The sequence below is a fragment of the Typopeltis vanoorti genome, chromosome 2 (assembly GCF_054136105.1).
Source record: "Typopeltis vanoorti isolate ZY-2024b chromosome 2, IOZ_Tvanoo_1.0, whole genome shotgun sequence".
Classification (NCBI taxonomy): domain Eukaryota; kingdom Metazoa; phylum Arthropoda; class Arachnida; order Uropygi; family Thelyphonidae; genus Typopeltis; species Typopeltis vanoorti.
In genome coordinates, this window is record NC_143550.1 from 11895075 (window position 1) to 11911817 (window position 16743).

The following is a 16743-nucleotide window of genomic DNA, read 5'->3' on the forward strand; positions in this document are numbered from 1 at the left end:
TTTATTAATAGTATTTACATCTGTTTGAGCACGATTGTTCATACAGTTATATATCTATACACATTTACATTGCATATACCATATAAGTAAAATAACCTTAGAAGTATATTTAACGTTGAGTTTCTTCACGTCTTTCAAAGCCAATGTTTGGCTTATATGAAGATGTTTTAGGTGCCATTAGAGCAGTTAATCTCAACATATGGGACGCGAAATACCTAAAGGGAGGGGTGGGGGGGGATAGAAGAAAGCAAATAAAGTGGAAATCAAAGGAAAAACTGAAAAACTAATTTATTGAAACAAAGGCATTTAATGAAACTATTTATTTGCACAAAAACAATATAAAATCAAAAACATAAAATACACTCTAAAAATAAAATAATAAAATGCCTAAACTAGTTACGCTTATGGGAACATTAATATTCCAAAATATACTGAGGAACTAATTAAAACTAAACAAAAACATGAATCTAAAAATCAATGGCTTCCTTGGGCCTCTATTTGGGAGCAAAGCTTTTCAAATGATGGTGATACACTGGAAATTGACACTCTTAGTTCTCTTTCTATATTTAACTGAGATCTATATTTTGTTTTTAAGGCAGCCACTATAGAAAACCCGATTTCACGAAGATAAGATGTTGGAAATGGTAAAAGTGCACGAAAGCTCTTGACTTTAGCACAGAAAATTCATCATCACATCATCAGCATATGCTGATAGGTTTATTTTTAGATGTGGTTCTGTTATGCTGGTTCTTTTCGAGATCATGGTGCCATGCACTCATTTTAAGAAGGGTTCTATGGCAATGTGTATATTTGTATAATTGTCCAGAGAGAGGACATTCTTGTTTGATCCCTTTAGAATAAGACAAAGTGCGGTGAGCTTGTTGTTGATTTTTAAACAAAAGAGCTGTATAGTAATTGAACTATTTCAATGATGAGAGTACCATAGCCTTTAGGATTTCATAAAGGTATTCGTGCTCTTCTCTTTCGAAAGCCTTCTCCTGATCATGGCTGACGAGTTCTAGGTTTTCATTTGGGCTGTTTGCGATGTGGATGAGATCTCATATTAAATGTAGATTATCATGTATTGATCTTCCTGGAACAGAATAAGTTTGATGTCATCCAATAACTTCAGGCAGTGTTGGCTTTAGTCGGGTTGCTATAACTTTGGAAATGATTTTGCAATATGCATTGATTAGTAAGATTGGAAGCCAGTTTTTGATGTCTGTGTAATCACCCTTCTTTGGTATCATACATGCTACGGAGGTCGTGACGGATTCTGGGAGACCATGGCGGTAGGCGTTTTGCAGTGTTTTTAGGAGAAGTGGTCTGAGTTGATTCCTGAAGACTTGGAAAAACTCTGTTGTGAAACCATCAAGGACGGGAGATTTGTTCTTTGGCAAGGATGTGATACAGTTTTCAGTTCATCTAGAAAACTGAAAGATTCTTTTAGAATTGTAGGATTTTGGAAGTGATTTTACTTGGATCTTCTGTGATGCTTGATCTTAAATTCTAATATCAAAGATACAGTTTGCTGAGTGGTATTTTTTCAAAAGTAAAAAAATATTCTATGAGTGCATCTGAAAGATTTATTTGTGTATGCTGCGATTTAAGTAAGGCACCCTTTGCGGATACTCCGAAATGTCTTTGTACGGCTTGGAGGGCTGAATGATAGTCAGCGCTTTCTTCTGGGAGATACTGGAGCTGTTCTTCGAGTTGTCGGATGCTAATGTTCCTCTATTGATTTTTCCAGTGACTGTAAATCTGCTTATTAGGTCTATATGGTTTTTCTATACCTGGTCAAGGACTATTCTGTTGCGTAAATCAGAGGCACATGCTCTTACATTGAGAGAAAAAAGGCTCAACTTAATATTGGACTAGATATTGTGTTCGTAGCCCATTAATTCGTTAGTAGATTCGCTTACTCCTGTTAACCTCTGCTCTTCTCTTTTTTATATTTCACTTTCGAATGAAGATCCTGAAGTTGAGATATCAGTTCCGGGATTCTTGTGGTGTATTTAAGGGCTATAGTTAATTTGTGAGGGAAGCCTCGCAATGTGGAAGCTTAAGGTGGCTTTTCCGTAGTGATTATTATACTTATATGTTATGTAGTTTGTTGCTGTGGTCTTGTTATCTGATATGTTGTCCTAGTTGCTCTGTAGGTTGGAGTGAAGTAATGTTTTAGCATGACTGTGTAGTGGCATAAGTGTTTCATATTTTGTACTCTGTCCTTGCCGCACATACGAGGGTGGTCTGAAAAGTTCTCTGCCTCGACCATAGATGGCAACACTATGACTTTCATCTGTAAAGATGAGAGTCATAGTGTTGTCATTCCTCCGATTTTAGACAATACTTTATCTGGCGTCAAAGTGGTACTGCTTATCATCGCGAGAATGTTCTTTAAAGGGATAGATATGGCGGTGCTGGTGTCATGACGTGGGAAGGCATTATGCTTTGTGCTAGTAAAAAGGACTGTGACTGGTGCATTTTTGTTTAATATAATATTGCAACGAATTTTTTCAACGTAACATTCAATTCTTCCATGGTGCTGCAGGCGAAAGATTTATTTTTATGGATAATGCAACACCGCATTGTACATGAGCAGTGAAAATACTTCTGCAGACCGAGGATATTAATGAAATCGAGTGCTCAGCATGCGTCCCAGATCTCAATCCCATAGAACACGTTTAGCAAGCAATAGGAAGACGTCTTGCTGCTCGAAATTCCCCTTCAGAAAACAAACAAGACCTTATCCTTTCTCTAGAGGACGAGTAGCCCATTTGTCCTCAAAAACTCCTGCATCACGTGGTGCAAAGTATGGTATGACGTTGTGAGAGCTGCATCGTATCGCAGTTCGGAGAGGACATATTCCACACTGAAATGTCCCTCCGCATAGTTTTTATATAAGCACTGTAGATCAGTTCCTTAACTATGTCCTTGGGATATTTGTAACTTTTGCCAGAAACGTATTTCAATTTAATTTGTAAGAAATTTATAATACATTTTTGTTTAATATAATATGTTATCATGCTGGCAATAAATTTATATCCACATTTGACTGTAGTCGTGATTTTGTTTATATATATATATAGAGGTAAAAATTTAATTCGTCCTTAACTTTTGGACACCAGTGTACTCGAAATAAAACATAACTCTTGCAATATTATTCTTATTATTTTAAGGTTTTGTAATATTTTTAATATTGAAAGGAATACATAATGAGAATATCAAAGATTTTAGATCCATATCTTTTTCTAGTCAAATAAAGTCAAACTTGAAAAGTTTCGAAATGTTACGAGAGACTTAATAAGAATAACTTTCGGCTTCGAAGTTTCCTTTTCTTCCACTACCTAAAAGACACTAATTGTACCCAGGATCCCGTTTAGTCTCCTTTTAATAGTGCATTGATTAAGTTTCACTGGTCTGGCAGCTAGTTGGTTCTCATAAAAGATCAAGCAGAAATCTAGGAGGATAAAACCCTCTGTTCAGTTCTCCCATAGTAATGTCAAATTATCCAATGTCAAAGACCTAAATTCATCATTTTCATATTAATTATCATTGTCTTCATTACGATGATTTTACCACTATGCCATGGGACTTTCATCGTACTGAATAGATTATTTGGGGATCATGGATAGAGTTGCTAAACTTTTGGGCTTTTTTTTTTTATTTAGTTATAAAAAGATGGTGGATCTTTGAGATTCTCATTAAGTATTACTTAAATTGACGAAACTATTCCTTTCTGCTCTATTCTTAGTACAAAAAGGAATACTTATAAATATATCTTAGTCATTTTATAGACTTCTATTGTTTTCAGTTATAGCGGACTCAGACCATCAGTGTGCTCATGATCTTGGTAAAATTACAACCGAAGAGGAATTAAATAAATACTGTGAAAGGTATCTCATTTATGCATGTCGATTTTTTTTAAATATGTGCGAGTATTGCATATCTTCTTAAATATCTACATGTGCTGATGTTTTTAGAATTATACGTCTGCATTTACTTATTTGCTATAACTTTTGAAGGTTTGCCCCGCAAAAGTTAAATCTCAAAATAATGTGAAACTATGTTTAAATGAATGTAATATATTTACCATTCAGTTTAATGGGATAAATTGGTAACTATCATGTGCTGTTTGAAGATAACAGAGATAACAGCTTTTAAAAGAACAAACTGAACTCTTAAAATTTTTCAGGAATGACATCTTTCCATCTACCTGTGGTATAAAAGCATCAAGTTTTCAATATTATTTTAATGAAAGGAGTTTACTTGCTTGCATCACTTTAAAAGTTATCTCTTATATAATATTTACTCTGATTTGAAAAACTTAAACTGACGAAAACCTAGTAGGAGGGATGGAAATCTTAAAGGTTTTGGAATACTTAAAGCATATTTTGTTAATATATCTTCGAGAAGTTTTGTTAGTCATAAACGCTTAAAACTGGGAACCCACTTTTCTATATATCATTCATGTTTATCACATTCCTGATATGTACCCTCAGGGCGTGTACAGAAATTGCGATGGTACTATATGAAAAGTTACATCATCGCTAACATCCGATCAACAATGTTCCTCCAATCAATCTGTGATATCTCAACACTCCAGCATTATCAAAACTTATATTTCTATTTACCCTAAGGTACTTTTCACTGTATCAGCTCATCTGTATTTTAGTCTTCTTCTGGATCTTTTCCCTGATACATTCCTGAATGCTAACAATGACAAGTTCTTTCCTAATACCCTCATTTTAATGTGATATACTACTACTAATCTCATCTCTTCAATCCACTGATCTTTCTCACAACGCTCATATATCTGTGATCTCTAGTCTTTGATCAAGAGTTTTATTTCTAACCCAGGTCTCAGATACATAAATTAAAACTGCTTTGAACAATGTCTTGTATACATCTAGCTTAGTTTTGGACTAATCTCTCTCTTATTCCATATAAATTTATTCAGCTGGCTTCCTACCATACTATCTTGGGCGAATTCTGTTGTCTATTTCCAAATTATTTTGCCATCCTGACTAAAAATTGTGCCTAGATAGTTAAAATGTTTTATTTGTTCTATAGGTTCACCACTGAGGATACAGCTGTTGTTTTCAAAGTTTCTGACCAGTTTCATTGTCTTTGTCTTTTTATTGCTGATAGTAGTTAGGTATGACTACAGCAAAGATTTAATTGGGTTAATGGGGGTTTAATACCCGCTTATCAAAAAGTAATTAAACTCATCACCCTCGAGCCGGTCTGAACTGGATTCTGATCAGTCGACATGGTTTCGTTTTGAGGTCAACATGTGTCATCATGTTTATGTGTGAGCACATGTACACGTGACAGCTTCGTTTCTAGAGTATTTTTAATGGATGGCTTTACCTGTCTTGTCTTGTGGCTGTCTATAGTTTGGTCATGTATTCCATTAATCAAAAAAGTAATTACCATTATCAGTTTTTCTCCAGTTTCTTGAAATCGTTTAGGGTAATATTCTACTTGGGGGGGGGGGGGGGGGCAGTTTCCTACTTCTCTTCAAATCGTTTTTGGGTAATTATCTTGTTTGGAGAACGTTTTGTGAAGTTAATACTGGATAAGTCGAGGTGAGACTTTTATTTTTGTTTTCGATCCGCACTGGGATCACGTGTCATTATCATTATGTCATTATCACTTATTTTCGTTTCTGAAGTTAATACTCAGTGGCAAATTTTTTTTTTGCAACCAGTTATGGAATCCCCAGGTAACACATTTTGTATATATAAAGTCAAGAGGGATAATATCATTAATTCTCTTGTTTGTGTGTATAGCAGTGTTAAAAAATGGAAGCAACAAATACTGAACAAATTGATGATCCTACAAAGAAAAGTGGTAAGCATGATTTCTCTCCCTTGTTTAGTAATCTAGTATTTCCTTCTCATGCGATTTCTAAAGAAAAAAATTATGAATTAATAATTTCATTTTTGTTTTACTTTTTTTAATCTTAAATCAGACAGTATTATTTAATCGTTTTAATTTAAACTATAGTTGAGGGAAGGGATGTACTTCTGATACTATTTTAGCTGTTTGCTGTTGCGATGCATCTTCATTTGTTGAAGGTTTAGCAAAGCTATATATATATATATATATATATATATATATATATATATATATATATATATATATATATATATATATATATATATATATATATATATATATATATATACTGTTCTCCAAGTTAGAGACAAAGATCTGTAGAATTAAAAACCAAATAGTATACATGCATAACTGTGAAATGGGAGCACTACAAGCATTTAGTTTATTATGGTGTTTATTATCTTTTAGTAAAAACATTATCGCTTCCTTGATACAATCGGAGATTTTACTTCTTTTTTTTTTTTACTTTTTTTTTATGGAATTCCCCATCAAGACGAAACTACCACAATTCTCTCAAAAGTATCAAACACAATTTACATCGATGACTGTGGAAAATCAAGAATTTAAAATTTCCGATACAAATGAAATAATAACATGACTGGAAGGTATTTTACACGTTTGCTTTAATATGTCAGACAAGAAGTTTCAGCATTTAATAAAATACACTTCGCTATTTTAACTGATGATTTAACTCACTCAGTAAACTACCTCTTATGTCTTCAGAAAATTTCAGTATAAAACAGCTATTTGATGTTCTTGAAAAACTCTTTCAATCGAATATGATGTTTTTAAGTAACTTCACATTAGAAATAATTACAATGTTTATTCTCGATAGATAATATTTCTATTGTGATAAGTTGTAGTTATGCTGACAGAAGTTTCTCTTACAATGGAGGCATCTCTTTTGATGAGAAATTACATCGGAAGCTTGTTGGTTGTCGATATCACTGACAAAGACAGAAGGCAAGACAGTTACGTAAGAAAGCAAATATTACTCCAGGTGATGGTTCTATAAATGCATTATCATTTCAAAGTTTTTAGACAATGAGTATCAGATCACTGTGTATTCTGCCAAAATAAATTTTTCAGATTACATACAGAGGTCCTCACGTGAGAGAAAAGAAAGTGAGTCTGTTATATTCACAACGACACTACGACATTATTGTTTCCATCCCTGAATTTTTCTTCCAGAATCACTTTTGTCCGAGAATCCACGTGTACTCAGATATCTGCTGCCGAAAATGTTGGGCCAAAGTATATAAGAGTACCATTAACATGGTGAAATACCTTGACTGTTTTTCATATTTTTATACAGGAACGTAATTTGAAAATCACAAAGCTATAGTATGCAGTTTTCTAGAGAGATGATGTTCACGGTTTTCGATAGGAAGACCATTCCTACATGCAAGATTCGATATGCAGACTGTGGACGTTTATATACAGGCAAATGTTATGTTTTGACATCTGCAGAAGAAAAACGATCAAAAGAATGAAAACGTTACAGACATCTGTATTATGATTTTGAAAGCATAATATCAGGTGAACCTAAATCCATTCTATGTATAGCGCAATTTCAACAGAAGTGCGATGGTGAATTTTGCAGGTTCATATGATTCCGATAGAAAGTATGCAGTTATCATGAGGGGATGTAAAATGCTTATCATGACAATTCCAGGACCTCAAATCAGATTTATACACAGTATGAAATTCCTAGGAACCAGTCTGCAAAAACTTCGGTTTGGAAAGCAGTGTGAGGAAAGGATATTTTCCTTACTGCTTTTTTCGTCATGAAAATCTATATTATATAGGATCGATTCCCGAAATTAAGTTCTATAAACTGGAGAATATGAAACTTACAAAACGTCAGGAATTTGAGGAATGGTACACAAATGCAAAATGGAACATATTTGATCTCAAACACGAACTCATATCATACTGCCAATCCAACGTGAGTATACTAAGAAAAAGTTGTGAAAACGTTTGTCGACTATTGCTATAAATAGTTCAGCTGGATCCCTTCGAACACAGTTTCATATTACCTCAATTTGTTTTTACAGTCTTCAATACGTATTTCTTAAAACCATGAATGCTGGGTGTGGTACCCCATCAAGGGTATAACTTCAAGGAAACCCAAAGTAGATTTGCAAGACTATATTTCCAGTATTACCAAAAAATATGATGTGTCTTTGCAGACGTGTGATTCACCACAAGGAGAGTAAAAAGTAGGTCCTTTTTGCATTGATGCCATTTCTCACACTCAAAAAACAATTATTCAAGTTAATGACTGCTTTTTTACCCTCATCCTAAGTGTTGTAATCTTCAAGCTATGCATCCTCTCTACAAAGATAAAACAAACATGCAAATTTATGAAAAGACACTTGATCACTTATTCACAATTAAACAAGCTCATCCAGATTATACGTATCATGAAATTGGGGAATATGAGCTCAAAGAACTTAAGAAATGTGATCCTGTTTTCCATTCATTATGTGAAGATGAAGACAGTTTTCCTCCCTTTATTTACTCCTGTGTATGGAGGAAGAACAGATGCAACACATTTATATTTTGAAACCACAGACGACGAAAAAATGAGATATGTCGATTTCAACTGTCCCTATCCTTTTATCAATAAAAATATGTGGTATCTAAAGAAATATCCTCAAATACTACCAGAGGAAGTTTCTTATGAAATCGATCGTTATTTTGGAATCATACGGGTAAAAGTGCTCATCCCTGGTAATCTATTCCACCCAGAGTTCAATATGTGAACATACTGACAATTTGAGAGAATGACTGGTGTTAGGACTTCTGTACAACTTTACAGAGCCGTGAAATACGTATATCATCTGCTAAATTGATTAATTGATATTACTTTGAAATATATGATGGATACGAAGTGTAGACGGATGATGTATTTTATCCATATTGATGGCGATGTAGTTAATTATTAATGATCTGTTCTCTGAAGCAAATGCGTTCTCAATAATGGCAGATTTATTTACAAAAGGAAACCATCATCGTAATCTTACCATTTTACTGATCACTCAGAATTTGGTTCCAAAGGAGAAACAAGCAAGAACGATAAGTTTGAATTCTTCGGAAATATTTCTTCTATCCAATCCGAAAGATAGGTCTCAGATATATTACCTCGCATTATAAATTTATCCCGGAAGTCCTTCTATATTAGTGTAGGCTTACAAAGATGCTATTTCATCAAACCACATGCATACCTCCTAATCGATCTCAAGCAAACGTGTGAAGAAGATCCGCGATGGCGCTCAAATATACTCCCAGAAGAAAAAAACCTGTAGTCGTTTATATGTCTAGGAAATGATTGAAAAAATGTAATTGATTCAGTATGAAACCTAACAGATTTGACGTCTCTTGCTTCGTGTAATTCTGATAAACAACACAAAGCATTAATTTCAGGTGCTGGCAGAGAAGAAATCTACAGTATTTGTGAAGTATGTTTAAATTTGCTGAAAGGTACCTTACCCGTTTCCCATCATCAGAAGCACACGCTTTCAAATTTTAAGACTCAGATTTGTAATCTCGCGAATAAACGTGTCTCTCTCGTCTCAAAAAAAGGAAGTTTTGCAAAAAAAAAAAAAAAGGTGGAAGATTTCTGGCAGCTGTCATTCCTCTTTTAGCACAGCTGTTCAGAAATTTAATAAGTCGCTGATGAATTCCATAATTAAAACAGTGCTCCACAAAAAAATGAAAACTCCTGAAGAAAAAAATCAGCTATTAATCCAGTCGCTGTTGTCAGTTTTCAAAAACCAAACGACGATGCTATTTTACTGGGATTTCCATCAAATTTGCATGAAAGAGCGCGTTTATTATTATCTTATTTAAAAGTGAAAGGTGTCAACTCGACTTCTGCTGGTTCTATTTGAGTGAGCAATATGCTTCTACTTGATGTGAATATGCCTGAACATTTTTGGGAGTTTTGAAAAAAACAGGTAAAAATGAAAGAAAACATTTACCACCTGAATACGAACAGCTATAATCTGTGGTTAAAGATTTCCTTTTTATTAAAAACAAGAAATGGATGCTACACAAAAACAAACTATGTACCTATAATATATATATATATGTGTGTGTGTGTGCGTGTGTGTGTGTGTGTGTGTGTGTGTGTGTGTACTTAATCTTTTAACTTGGGGATACTGTATATTAGGGTTACCAAGTAATTTTATAAGCTTCGTTATTTAACTCCTAAACCCAAGTATGCAAACAATTAAGTTTGCGCCTGAAACATAGTTCAAGTCTAAAGATGGTACAACACCAGGGCAACTCATTGTAAAGGTGGGTAAAGCTCTGATCACTCTTCTTAGTATTTTCCCTTGATGTAAAGCACATCTCACTAAAAGATGTATAATGCAATACATTATGGGTGGGGTCACTACCCAGACCGGTTTCAACCTTTTTTGAATGTAAAAGTGAAACTGGCTCTAAAAATAAGACGATCCCGAAAGATCGCCCAACTCTGCGTTGTTCCACTCAATGACAGGCTCACCCCGTCACTGAGAAGAACTCAGTATTGACTCTACCCTGTGGCAAGCTCACCCACCACCAAGCAGAGTCATAATCTCAACGGTGGCCCCACTCAGAGACAGCCAAATACCTATCCCCAAGCAGGCCTCATGGAGACCCCACCGGTTTCAACCTTTTTTTTTGAGGTCTCCTCAGTGAGTAGCTAGAACTTAAATACTAAGGGTTTAGTAATACAGAGCCTTACCAACTTTACATATAGAAGTTGCTGCAAGGTGTTTTTATTTTTAATAAGATTCTCTGGAGGAGATATAGATGTCATTAATCTTTTAACTTGGCGATATATTAGAGTTACCAAGTATACATCTTTTAGTGAGATGCGCTTTACATTATCGGAAAATACTAAGAATAGTGATCTGAGATTTATCCACCTTTACAATGAGTTGCCCTGGCGTTGTACCATCTTTAGACTTGAACTATGTTTCAGGCGCAAACTTAATTGTTTGCATACTTGGGATTAGGAGTTAAATAACCAAGCTTATTAAATTACTTGGTAACCCTAATATATAGTATCCCCAAGTTAAAAAATTAATTACATCTATATCTCCTCCAGAGATTCTTATAAAAATAAAAACACCTTGCAGCAACTTCTATAGGTGAAGTTAATAAGGCTCTGTATTACTAAAACCTTGGTATGGGGATGTGTATATTTGCGTGTGGCAATGCTGTAGCCAATGAAGTTTTAACTGAAGCTCGGCTATTGCCGTTACCCAGCCATGACTAGAGCTTTTTAGCTCAATAACATTCCATCGACACAGATTTTCTTCATTCAGATGACGGGATAAAGAGTCAAGGAGTCCATCTCCCAGTTATTTTAAGAACCTTGGTATGGGAGCAGTTGATCTGAAAAAGATGGCGGCTCGTGTGTTAGTGTTTCGTGTCGTGTATTATTGATGATGAATTGTGAATTTGATTGATATGTTTTTAGCGATTTATATTTATGATTATTCATTAGTAATAGTAGTTAATTGCTTGCTACCATAAACAGTCACTTTATTTTCAATAGTGCTTTATCCAGGTAAGTCATTTGTAATTATAAGGGCGATACGCTAGGCCTACAGCCGCTAGTATCGCCTTTCTTTGTTTCTTATAGTGGCATTTTATTGCTGGTAGACACCTAAGAGTGTCTACGGGATTTGCTAGTGGACTCTCAAAAGTCCACAGGATTATCTTTACCTGATTGAGACACCTGAGAAATCTCTACTCTTTCTCCATCTGTGTCTTAACACATTTTAAATTATTGAAATGGACAAATTTCTGAATGAGACCAAATTCGAGGAAGTATACATGGAATTCCTCAGACTAGGAAAGCTGCTGAGTGATAATTGGCCGGGAAAAGTGAAATTGTATGACACGTTTCCCCCTAATGTGTCTTAGACGTTGTCGCTGAAGATCATTTAGAATCGGTGCCTTCTACCCCCTTCAGACTTTGTAGAAGTGCGCGCACGCAAAAAGCGAAGAACAACAGATGAACCGCACAGTGACAATACTGAAATGGAACAGTATTCTCAGGGTTCGAACACGCCGCTATTTCTCCCAAAGAAAAGGTGCCTCCGATCATCCTTAGAGAAAAGCATAAGTGGGCAGCTTTAAGATCCACAATGTCCAATTTGCATATTGGCTTCATTAAGGCCAAAAACATGGATAAAGGCATAAAGATCCAGTCAGCAACAGTGACAGACTATAGAGGGTTGACCAAAGAACTAGACGACAGGGGCATCTAGTATCATACCTTTGCGCTCAGCTCCGAAAAAAACTTAAAAGTAGTCCTTCGTGGTGTCTGTGAAGACATTAACACAGCAGAAATAGCTGCTGACCTAAATTCTCAGGATCTGCCTCCAGTCAAGGTCAGCAGAATGTACAAAGCAGACTAGAGTCCCATGCCATTAGTCCTTGTTGAGATTCATAAAATATACAAGGATATCTACAACTTAAAAACAGTCTGTGGTCTCATGGTCACACCAGAACACTCCGTAAAAGATCATCTTCTGGGCAGTGCCACAGGTGCCAGAAGTTTGGCCATGCCCAGAATCTATGCAGAGCGGAATATACATGTTTAAAATGTGGAGACAGCCACCCAACCAATACCTGCACAAAGCCGAGGACCACCTCAGCCAAATGTGCCAACTGCAGTGGCCCTCATCCTGCGAACTACAAAGGATGTACTCAACACCAAAAGAACAGACGGATGGAGGCAATCAATCAGCCCTCCTCCTACAGTACAAGAACACTAGAGGCCCGAACATCAAAACCGGAGACTCAGCGGCCACAGTCGGAGACCTCCAATAATAGAGACACCCAAAAGCAAACGAGAAGTTCTGCCGATGTGACCCGTACAATTAGACCAATTCCAGAACAAAATCAACCAACAGCACCTAAAAACCTAACAGCTATTATTACAGCCTCACTAGAAAACATGCTACAAATTTTCAGCCTACCAAACTCTACTGAAACCTTCACAGATTTCTTCGTGAAACGCAGATCATCCTCACAGCTCTCATAAATGAACAGTAACAAACTCATTCCAGCATCTCTTCAGATAGTTACTTGAACGAAAATGGCCTCAAAAACAAAATTCTGGAACTCCGAGACTTCACATATAGGTATCAACCAGATGTTATTTTAATCAGTGAAACTCATTTAAGACCCTCACACAATCCTACAATAAGGGGCTATCACCTATACAAAAATGACAGACTACTCTACAGAGGCGGCGGCACTGTCATCTTCATTAAAAACTACATTAAGCACCACTCTGTGAGCAATCCTCCAACCACTAACCTCGAGATCACAGGAGTGGAAGTAGTCACCAGCTCCACTGGCAAACTGAAAATCTACTCAGCTTACAACCCTCCCGAAAAATCTCTACTTCACTCTGATCTAAATGCCATCTTATTCATCAGAGAATCCACCATTATTGCCGGGAATCTGAATTCCAAGCATCTTGCGTCGAATTGTACAACCACAAACAAGAATGGTTGCATCCTTTCCAATTACTTAGGATCAAGCAACGCTGTTGTGGCAGGCCCCACCGAACCAACTCATCTCAGTACGTTCGGCACTGCTGACGTCCTGGATATAGCTATCCTGCAGGATATTAAACTTCAATACAGCATCATATCTATGGATGAACGATCATCCGATCACAATCCAATTCTACTACAGCTGGGAAATCAAGAATACCTGTGTCCTCCTTCTCACTCCTACATTGAATGGGAAAGACTGTCAGCAGCACTCAAGGATTATATTGGACCTATTCCTCACATACGCACAAAAGAAGTAGAAACTGCAGTTACAAATCTCACACAATAAATTATTCTTCTATAAAGGTAACTTCCTCCTACAAATCTGCCCGCAAGCCAGATCGTTTGCCTGAAGACATCGTGAACTTGATCAGAGACAAAAACAGAGCTAGGAAAAGATTCCCTAACACATGTTTACCACAAGATAAAATAAATCTAAACAGATTAAATGGGGCAGTAAGAGATGCACTTAAAGCTCATAGAGACCAAGTATGGGATGAAAAGTTATCCTCCATTTCACCTACTGATCACTCCATCTGGGGACTACTGAAAAATATCAAAAACAAAGGCAGATCCCTTCCCCCAGTATTCTCTGACCAGGGCCTTGTTCAAACAGATGTAGACAAAGCAGAAGTTATAGCATACAACTTAGAGGAGCAATGCAGGCCTTCGTATGGAAACCTTGACTTTGACCACATATATTAGTTTCACAGCAAGGTCAGACACTCACTCAAACTTCCTATCACCAGCACTGACCATATTGCACCAACATCACCTGCTGAGATATATGACATTATTAAAAAATTAAAGAACAAAAAAGCTCCTGGGCCAGACGGCATTATTAATTGGGTGATTAAACTTCTGCCCCGAAAAGCAGTAGTGCACCTGACCAGTATAATAAATGCAATTTTAAGATTTCACTATTTTCCTTCCACCTGGAAACTGGCTGACGTAATTCCTATACATAAGCCAGGCAAAGACCCACACCTACCGCAAAATTATCGTCCAATCAGTCTCATCTCAAATCTGAGTAAGGTTGCAGAGAAGGTCATCCTCTCACGACTCCAAGCCTCAGTAAATGACCTAAACATCCTCCCTAAAGAACAATTTGGTTTTAGGCAACACCATAGTTCTACCCAGCAATTCCACAAAATTGTCGAATACATCACCACCAGCTACAACTGGCACCAGTGCACAGGCGCTGTTTTCCTAGACTTATCCAAAGTATTTGACAAAATCTGGCATTTTGGACTCCTGCACAAACTTATCTCAGCCGGTACCTCATTAAAAATGGTTCATTTAATCCATTCATATCTTCAGAATAGATCAATGCAAGTAAAAATCAACGGTTCTACATCCTCCCAGCGCCACATCTTTGCTGGAGTGCCGCAGGGATCTCTACTGGCTCCATTGCTGTTCTCTATATAAATGTCAGACATCCCGCACAATCCGATGACTTCAATTTTGACCTTGTATGCGGACGATACGGCAATATTAACCAGATCTCTCAGACCCCATTTCATTACCAGACAGCTTCAAGAAAACATTCTAAAGCTGGAGGGTTGGTTCTCTAAGTGGAGATTGGAAGTCAACCCCCAGAAAAGCTCAGCCGTTCTTTTCTCAAAAAGGCCAATGTCTCCTGTAGGAGATGTGTTACTATTCAATACTAAAATTCACTGGCAGACAGAAACAAATTACCTGGGTGTAATTCTCGACAAAAAACTATCTTTCAATCAGCACATTAAGTCTGCGTGCACAAAGGCATCTAAAGCCATACCTCAGATCTAACCGCTAATTAATAGAAATAGCAAGCTCAGCAACAGAATCAAATTGCAACTATATCAGATGACAATTCGTCCCATAATCACCTATACGTCTCCGGCCTGGAGCCACACCTCTAATGCTAACATTATCAAAATACAGCGAGTGCAGAACAAGTGCTTGAGAATCATTCTGAAGTGTTATGTTAGAAACAATCAACTCCACAGAGACACAAATATTCCCTATATTTTCTCTTTTCTACAATCCTTAGCAACCAAGTTTTTCCTAAAGACGTCCACACATCCCAAAGATTTGGTTCAGCAAGCTGCAGCATATGATCCAACGGACATATTCAAATATAGAAGACCAAAATCTATATTAGCCTCCTGTAGTGATGCATAATCGCCATGTCCATTCAGGGCGAGCAATCTGCTCATAAATTTTACCTTCACTGTAACCACAACACATAGCGGGGAATATGAAAAGCATCTTGCTTCACCCCTAAAGACATAAATGTCAATTTTCAATCTTGGTATGGTATATATATATATATATATATATTTAGGGTCTAGCTACTCAATGAGGAGACCTCAAAAAAAAAGGTTGAAACTGGGAGGGTCTCCATGAAGCTCTGCTTGGGGATAGATTTTTGCCTGGGGTCCACCGTTGAGATTATGGTTCTGTTTGGTGGTGGGGTGAGACTGCCATTAAGTAGAGCCAATACTGAGAAGTTCTTCTCGGTGACGGGGTGAGCCTGTCATTGAGTGTAACAACGCAGAGTTGGGCAATCTTTCGGGATCGTCTTATTTTTAGAGCCCGTTTCACTTTTACATTCAAAAAAGGTTGAAACCGGTCTGGGTAGTGACCTCACCCATAATGTATTGCATTATACATCTTTTAGTGAGATGTGCTTTACATTAAAGGAAAATACTAAGAATAATGATCAGAGCTTCACCCACCTTTACAATGTTGGCCTGGTGTTGTACCATCTTTAGACTTGAACTATGTTTCAGGTGCAAACTTAATTGTTTGCATACTTGGGTTTAGGAGTTAAATAACCAAGCTTATAAAATTACTTTTCAAGTAATTTTATAAATTGTTATTTTTTAAGTAATAAATGGTTATTTTTTAAGTAATTTTTCAAGTAATAAAATTACTTGATAAAGAAAAGCTCACTTTTCTAAAGAAAAGTGAGCTTTTCTAAAGTATTCAACAAATCGAGGAGGGTAAAATAATATCCGGCCGTAATAGAAACCTTTTTTGTTTCAATTTTTCCAATTCTCGTTACTTTATGTATCTGAATAGGCATATTGTAGTCACTTTTAAGTTCATTTATAGCACTATGCATCGCGATTGTTTCTGGTCCTTTCCAACGGGTGTAAGCCTCTCCAGAAGGGATTGTATGACCTCCCAACAATTGAGCTAGATCCGAGGAAAGTTTGATCTGATAATCATGTCGGGTATGTATTACAACATTCTATGTTCCCTTTCTTTTTTTACCATC

General features: G+C 36.5%; 1 protein-coding gene across 1 annotated transcript in view; it reads left to right on the forward strand.

The window, feature by feature from the left end:
• Nucleotides 1–16743, forward strand: part of LOC150108817 (uncharacterized) — an 83884-nt gene that overhangs the window by 4999 nt on the left and 62142 nt on the right. The window contains exon 2 of the mRNA XM_090414320.1: nt 3815–3896. Within this exon, the coding sequence (XP_090270446.1) occupies nt 3815–3896 (82 nt within the window). The remainder of the gene's footprint in view (nt 1–3814; nt 3897–16743) is intronic.